This window comes from Mesocricetus auratus, unplaced genomic scaffold (assembly GCF_017639785.1).
Source record: "Mesocricetus auratus isolate SY011 unplaced genomic scaffold, BCM_Maur_2.0 contig_7674_pilon_obj, whole genome shotgun sequence".
Lineage (NCBI taxonomy): Eukaryota > Metazoa > Chordata > Mammalia > Rodentia > Cricetidae > Mesocricetus > Mesocricetus auratus.
In genome coordinates, this window is record NW_024430690.1 from 356 (window position 1) to 8571 (window position 8216).

Genomic DNA, 8216 nt, shown 5'->3' on the forward strand with positions numbered 1-8216 from the left:
CAGAGTTGAGCTTGACTCTGGGAAGAAGGCCCTCAAGCTTCCTCAGGGTCACCACATCCGGGACTTGGGGGCTGGGGGCTGTCCTGGGAGGGTCTTGAAGGGAGAGAGCCGGGCTGTTCTCCTGTGCCTAGGACTTGTGGGCCTTGGAGACACTGCGGGGGCTTCCGGGACGCAGCCCTTCTCCCCCTCCTTTCTGCATCTGGACACTTGGGGGCCTCAGGGCCATTCCCTGTGGTGCCTCGAAGCCCGGGCCTCCTGAGAACCATCTAAGCCCTGTGGCGGGTTCCCACCATGGAGATCCTCAGGCTTGGGGAACCATGGCGGTCAGGCCACCTTGGGGGCTCAAGTCATGACTGAGGAGTCTAGGAGTCTGTCCCAGCTCTGCTGTTCGGCTTCAGGGTGCCGGGGCCCTAGGAGCCAGTTGGAGGCCTGGCTGGCACACTGACAGGGCCTCCCCGTTTTCTGAGTGCAGGAGGTGACCGGTTTCTGGGTTGTCAGGGGACCCTTTCAGAATACAAGGCTATCAGACACCCCGGTGTGGACACCTTTGCCTAGCATCTCCCCAGCTCATCCTCTAGCTGGCCCGAGCCTCTTGCTGGGAGCAGGATCTAGAGCATCCCACACAGAGGCTGCTGTCAGCTCCAGGGTCAGCCTCAGTCAGAACTGAGAGTGGACAGGGGAAGACGCTCCAGAGGGAGGGTCCCACAGGGTTTCCGCTGTGTGTCTTCACAGGACCCTGTGCCGAGTGGTTGCCCGGTGGCCATAATCAGCACTTGGAACCCAGTCGGTCAGTGTGACAAACACCCTGCTTTTCTTTCCTTTGGTTTTGACCTTTTGACACAGGGTTACTCTGTGTAACATCCAGCATTCCCGGAACTCGCTCTGCAGGTCAGGATGGCCTTGCCAACTCCCTGAGATGCCCCTGCCTCTGCCCATGCCCTAGTGCTGGGATGGAAAGCTCTGGCTACCTCCATGACTCTGCTCAAGGAGCAGATGTTTAAGGGGTGTGGTCGCACCTGTCAGGGGCTTTGTGTTCTGCATGTGCAAGGGAACCCAGTGGACTTAAGAAGCACCGCTCTGTCTGGGAGTCACCCAAATGGTTCTCTCTGCTGTGGTGTACTTGGAGGGGCTCACCTGCTTCCCCCTCCTTCTCCTCGTGTGCACTGTGCCTTTGCTTCAGAGTGTAGGATGGCGAGGAGGAGGAGGGGACTGGTCTCACTCAGATTTGTAGTGGTAAGGACCCAGGGCCATCAAGGAGGGAAGAGTGAGTTCTCAGTTCCAAGACAAGCACAAGGGCCCTTGCTGTCAGTGTAGACTGTCTAGGGGTGCCGACTGTAGACCCCGAGTCAGAGAGTCACCTGGGACTTTGACTGGGGTGATAAGGGGAGGGAGGGGGCTCAGAGTGGGCTTGGACCTGAAAGACAGATCTGAGAGCCAGCAAGGGTGTTGTGAAGAGTGAAGAGGAAGGAACACTTCAGAATGTGTGAGAAAATGCAGGGCCCTGCCCCTTTTGCCAGTCTCCAGAAGCCCGGGTCCAGGCGACTCAGAGGAGATACACACATGTGCACTTCTGTCTCCTCTCTCAGGGCAGTGAGCCTGTACACCATAGGGAACCATCACAGCCCAGAGGGTAGCAAGCCTGCTCGCCAGAGGAGGCATCCATTTTCCGTGGTGAATCCAGGTGAGCTGTCAGGGTCAGAAATGAAGGCAGAAGAGGCCTCCCTTCCCCCAATAGAAGACTGTAGAAAGCATAGGTACCCCTGTTCCTATGCCTTAGGGAGCCCTCAGTCAGGAGCTGTGGTGCCTGGCTTCCTGGGACTGTGTGATTTGTTGTGACACTTTTCCTGGAGTGACGAGGACCTTGTTCCTAGGGTTGATATCAGATCTGCAGTGGCAGCCAAGGCTGGAGAGCAGGGGGAGTCTGCAGGGTGTGGACCTCCCCTGAGGACTGACTCTGCAGCATGGAGCAAAAGGACTGCACAGTTACAGTGTGGGTGTGACCAGGAGTCAGTGCTCAGGGGCACCAAGGGCTTTGCTTCCTTCAGCTACCCCTGGGGAAATACGTGGGTGTCTCTGTGGAGATGGGGTCTGCTGGGAAGTACAGGACTCAGAAGGAAGGCAAAGGTGCACTCAGGGTGGACTTAGGGACTCCTGTCTCAACAGTGATGAGCCCAGCTCACGGGGCCATCACTGCTGCTCCCCCACAGGGGTGGATGGGGCTGTGCCACCACCTCCTTTCTCCTGAGAGGTCATAGAGCCGGGTGTGGAACTTCTCCACAGTGGGAGACCATGTTTGAGCACAGTCAATGGTTAAGTGGGGCCTGGAAAATTCCAGGAAAGGATGCCAGGGACTTAGTGCAGGAGACTCCACTCCAGAGCACAGACAGCTGCCTCAAGCACTGTGTCACAAACAGTCCAGGACAGGCCTGCAGGGCTGAGTCCCCTGCCCTGGTTCCAGGCAGTAGTCTAAAGGCTCTGAAGGGCCTGCTTAGAGCACCTGGACCTGGGTCATCTGAGGGAGCCTTGGGCCTGTGAGGACTCCTGGTGAGAGTGGAGAGTACTGACTACCTCCCTGCCTGTCTGTGGGGGGTGGGAAAACAGAAGAGTGCATTCCTTCCCCTCTCCTATTCTTCCTTTCGTTCTCACAGAAGTAGTCTCTTGCCTTAAAGACCTTGGACCCAGGGATCACTGGGAAGCCCCTCAACCAGCCATTCAGCAAGGTGAGAATCGGGTTGCTGTCCTGTGCTAGCCCAAATGAACAACACTGAATTGAGGTAGCTCTTTCAGTCCCCCCTCCCCTGCCCCCACCTGCAAACAGGTGTCAGGAGCTGTGAGGTGACCTCTCTGCCCTCTTGGAGACAAGGAAACTTGTTCTGAGACTTGCCCTCAGACAAGAAGAGGCATGCACCCTGGGAGGTGGTCTCTTCTTCTTCGAACCTCTCAGAGGCACCTGCAGTACCAGAGTCCTTTGTCCTTGGAGCACTCCCCACGAAAATCCTCCCACAGGAGCTCTTTGAGAGCCTCCTGAGCAGTGGCTGTCAGAGTCTACTACACACCTTCTTGCTTTCTCCTCCAGGCCTGTGAGTCCTATCTCTGTGTCCTGTACCTCGTCCTGACTGTGTTCCCAAGGAAAGTCATCATGGATCCTACTGAGAACAGCCAGAGCTCCAACCTCCCTGACAGCACTCAGTCCCAAAGGGAGGCAAGGGGACCCGAGGGTGTCCAGGTCCCCTTAGCTGAGGTGGGGGAGGCTGAGGCCACTGCCACCCCTCAGGGGGTGTGTCTGTTGGGACAATGTTCCGTTCTCCCCAGAATGCTGTGAGAGCCTCCTCTCCTCCCACTGCCCTGGGCTCCATTGCAGGGGCGCCATCTGCTGAGGCCTCTCACAACCCATTAAGAAGAATGTCCAACTCAACATTCATCTCACAGGATGTAATAAATAGAAAAGTAGTTATATTGGTGAGGTTCCTGCTCCTCAAGTATCGCATGAACCAGCTGACAACTAAGGCAGAAATGCAGGAGAGGGTTACTCGTGATTATGAGATGTACTTCCATGTGATCTCTGCAAAGGCCATTGATTGCATGTGGCTGCTGTTTGGCATTGAAGTTATGGAAGTGGACCCTCATGTCCACTCCTATGCTCTTGTCCGTGCTCTAGGGATCACCTATGATGGGATGCTGCATGGTGCTCTGGGCATACCAAAGACAGGCCTGGTGATAATCATGCTGTGCATAATTTTCATAGGGGAAAATTGTGTCAGCGAGCAGGATATTTGGCATATCCTGAATGCCATGGGGCTGTATGCTGGGCGGGATCATTTCATATTTGGGGAGCCCAGGAGACTCATCACTGAGCATTTTGTGCAGGAAGGGTACCTGGAGTACAGGCAGGTTCCAGACAGCCATCCTCCTAGCTATGAGTTCCTGTGGGGTCCCAGGGCCCATGCAGAAACCACCAAGATGAAAATCTTGTGTTTTTTTGCCAGTATAGTTAGGCGGGATCCCAGGTCCTACACTTCCAGGTATGCGGAGGCTTTGAGAGATGAGATGCAGAGGATCTAGGCCTGAATCGCCCAGCAGATGACACTACTGCCCTGAGTGGCACACATGCTAGGGAGCTGGCAGATTCCAACCAACACCACCAGATCAGGCAGAGTCAGAGATCTAAGGACTTGAACCCTCACCAGAATGCTGGTGGAGTGACAGCAGGAAACATTTCATTCTTCTTGTTCTTATTGGGTAACTTGGGCTTTCTTCTTATTTCAAAATGTTGCTATATTTTTACTAAAAGGTTCCCTAGTGGAGATGTTTTAAATTTAACAATAGAATTTGCAATGTAGTTGTTGTTTATGAAAATTAGGTGTATTTTATTATTTTGTACAAGAAGCTGTAGTGTCCTCTTCTATCCAGCTTGCAACATGTCACTGGATACAATGACCTTCAAATGGAATTTCCTGGAACATTTCAAGTTTGTACATTAGCATGAAGAACAGAATAAAAATTTTGGGTGCATCATCAGGTTCATTCGCTCATCTGTCTAAGTAATTAAAATGAAGAGTAAAGTAAGGTAAATGCAGTGCCCCCCCCCAAATTAAATCAGTAGGAGCCATATCCCAGGCTCTGTGTCGGTGTGACTTGGCAGGAGCATCACAGGAAGTGTGAGTACAGAAGAGTGCTAGCTGCTAGGAAGAATGAGAAGCCCTTTAAGCCAGAAAGGCACAGCAGACCCCTGGGGTGGGGAAGGTTACACTGTGGTCTCCAAACATAGCAGCCAATTGTCAGTGCTGCAACCAATGCAGCTGTCAGTATGGAAGAGTAGCTGGTACCAGGACCCTGGAGGGTGCCCTGTTGTTTGGGGACATGGTGAGGAGTGATGAATCAGGCTGAAGAGTCTATCATGAATTAAACATTTGCACAGCACGAGCATCTCCTGCATTATAAGATGTAAACAGAAAAACCAATCCTGGCAGTAACAGTATTCTTGAGCTGAACTGGAGTTGTAGCTCCACACCCCACGTGCACTGCATGGCTTGACCCCTCCCTCTGGAAGAGAACTCCTCCATTTAGAGAGAGAGAGGGAGGGAGGGAGGGAGAGAGAGAGGGAGGGAGGGAGAGGGAGAGGGAGACAGAGAGGGAGAGGGAGACGGAGAGGGAGAGGGAGAGGGAAAGAGAGCTGACTATCAAGATGACTTTGGGCAAGGCAATGGTAGAAAGCACAAGCATTTGAGAAGGCAGAGATGGGCTGGTCTCTAAGTTTCAGCCCACCCTGTCCTACAGTGCAGATCCTGGGGCAGCTCTGGGGCTACTCAGAGAACCCTGTCTCGGGAGAAAATACAAACAAGAAAAAAAACACAAAGGGAGAAAATGGCTAATTTTGAATGTTTGTAACTTTGACAAGGTAAGTCGGACCAGGGTTTTCTGGAGGGGGCAGAAGAAGGCACAGGATTTCATGGAAATACGAGTTAGAAATGCTTGTGAGCCTCCATGTGAGTGCCGGAAACTAAATCCTGGTCCTCTGCAAGAGCTTAAAGTAAGGACTTTTAATCAACGAACAAATTCTCTAGCCCCAGATATATTTACATTTCAAAAGTCATTTTGTGTGTATATAAAGTGGGTGGCTACATGTATGTATACTTGCCCCGGTGCTGTGAAGGTGGTTGTCACCTTCCTCGAGTCAGTATTTGTCCTTTTTGATGTTGTTCTCTATACTCCAGGCTGACTGGCTTTAGGGATTCTGGTTTATTGTCCTGCCAGTCGGCCAAAGGCCTCACCAAAGGTGTGCATGGATTACAGATGCACACTGGTGATTTCCATTATGTATGCAAGTTCCAGGGAGCTAAGTCCAATCCAGAGGGTGCAGCACCTAGCGTTTTCATGTTCTGATCCATCTCCCTATTCCTAAAATAACCTTTTAGCTCGATAATCTCTATTGTAATTTGGGGAACTCTGATAATGTCTTGGGAGTTTCGTGAATGGTGGTGTCTAGTGGTTTAGCTAGAAAGGTACCTGGTAGGGTGGGTTGGAATTGGTCTTTGACTCACATGCTCGAAGTGTTCCTGTGAGAGAAACACCCAATTTTCTAACAAGGAGCAGGATTTATTGATGTTTGCACATGAGATTCTATTTTGTCTCCTTAGCAATCTCATTCCCAATATAGCTCTCCTCACTCAGGGCACCTGCAACAGGGACTTTTCACGCAGCACACATACTCCAGCTATCGTGATGGACAGGGTTTATCATACACACTTCCCAGGTGATGAGCCGTGAGGCCCACAACATTGGAAATATTCCTGATTCCGGCCTCACTAGTGACACCACTGGCCAGGTGTCTGCATGCACCCATATCTCAGATGGTTCTAACTCTTCTCAGACTATGGTTGACCCTCCCTCTCTTAAGGACAAGGTGCTTCTTGGGTATCCATACTGTCTGATCAGGCTTCAGACAGAGTCATCCTCCAATGTCGCTTACAGAAAACAGCTTTGAATGAAAGGCACAAGTGCATGAATCAAACAGAATTTGTGGAATGTCCCTGAGTACATCTGGAACCCGAGGGCTCCAATGTGAAAGTGTCTGTACAGTCCCAGGACTCTCCTGTGGTCGTGCCTTATGTGCCTGTTGTTACACCTCTGCATCCTTACCTAATCATCAGTGTAGCTGATGTTTCCTCAGCAGGCCAGAAGGATACCCCGTGCTCCCTGTGACTCTTTCCCATGGGACAATGCACATGTTGCTGTGTTTAGTAGCACAGTAGGGACTCACGGATGAAGTTCACTGTCTGAAGGAAAGAGACTATTGTTACCCTCCAGAGACAATAACACAATTTTCTAGAGCAGTGCACGAAGCTGCCATTGATAAAAAGGAAAACCAGGGCTGGCATGAGAAACCAGGAAAACCAATTGGGGCACCATTTCTCAGAACTTGGAACTTTCTTAAAGCTTTTCTAGGTCTCATGGGGATCAGTGTCCAATGGTGGGCACCATATTTAAACAGACGTTTCTCTGTTCTGCCCCCTCCTCCAGCTGCTTTTACATAATAATCAGAGGCAGAATACTAATTAAAAAATATTTGACCTATATCTCAGGCTTATTACTAACTAGCTCTTACATTTCAATTAACCCACTTCTATTTGTGTATTGCCACATGGCCATCATATTTGTGATCCTCAGGCATCTTGAATCTTGGGCAGCTGGCTCATGTCTCTCTGAAATAAGCCCTTCTTTTTCCCCTGTATCTCCATTTGGCTTTCCTGCCTAGCTGTATTCTGCCTGGCTATAGGCTAACTTAGCTTTCACTGTCAACCAATGAGAACGATATGTATTCACAGCATACATAAGGATCATCCTTCAGCAGATTGTGAAGCCCAAGAATGTCGGGTACTTCCACAGTACAAGATCCCTCTGGAGAGGTTCCCCAGGGCAAGGAAGGGTGTCTCTCACCCAGCCATTCCTTATTTTAAAAGTCCTAAATCCAGCAATGATTCCTTGAGTTTGCTTGACAAGAGGTAGGTGGTGGATATTTTGTAGCAATATTTTGCCAGCTCTGCTGCAAAGCCTCTAGTGTCTGTCTTCCTTAAGGAATCAGCAGACCCCACCCTCAAACTGCTGAGAAGAATTGCCTGTATCTCAGTGTAAAGGGGATAGTAGTGGATCATCCCACCAGGAGACAGTGACACCACTACCACAGTTTTTGATCCAAGTATACATCCTCTGCAGTTGAGTCAAACAGCCTTGTTTAGGGGATTGGAAACAGGTGACTTGCTATCTTGCCTGAACAACAGCCTCCAGTAGCTAAGAAATTACCTGTCCTTGGACAAGGGCTTGCATGTTAGAGGCATTTCTCTTGTTGATTTGTTTTAGTGATCTCCTAGGCAGAGTAAGTAAAACTTACAGCTTTGTCTCTCACAGTAGTGTCTGCCCCTAGCAGACAGGCAGCTAATTTAAGGTGTGCTCATACAGGGCTAATGGATGCTTGATAGTGACCCTGAGCTCCTGCTCAGAAACTTTCTGGTGACCGCTATTGGGGGTGCAGAACCAGGGGAAAGAATCTCCTGCTTCCAGATACCAGAATAGTATGAGGTGACAACAGCAGTTCAGTTCCCACACCCTTCTGCACCCGGTTTGCTGAGGGCATAAACATGCTGCTTCTGTCCATGAAAGGGCAAGGAGGACGCAATGGTGTCGAAGCCAAGGCCCTGAGTCCACTGCCCAAGGTTACA

At 50.8% G+C, this 8216-nt stretch overlaps 1 protein-coding gene across 1 annotated transcript; it reads left to right on the forward strand.

Moving 5' to 3' along the window:
• The first annotated feature begins 730 nt into the window (after nucleotides 1–730).
• On the forward strand, nucleotides 731–4508 carry LOC121138089 (melanoma-associated antigen 10-like). Its single transcript, XM_040740905.1, is given in 5 exon segments — nucleotides 731–787; nucleotides 1587–1681; nucleotides 2649–2720; nucleotides 3077–3266; nucleotides 3269–4508. Coding segments are annotated over 2 exon segments (921 nt in total). The 5' UTR covers nucleotides 731–787; nucleotides 1587–1681; nucleotides 2649–2720; nucleotides 3077–3139; the 3' UTR covers nucleotides 4063–4508.
• The last annotated feature ends 3708 nt before the right edge of the window (nucleotides 4509–8216 follow it).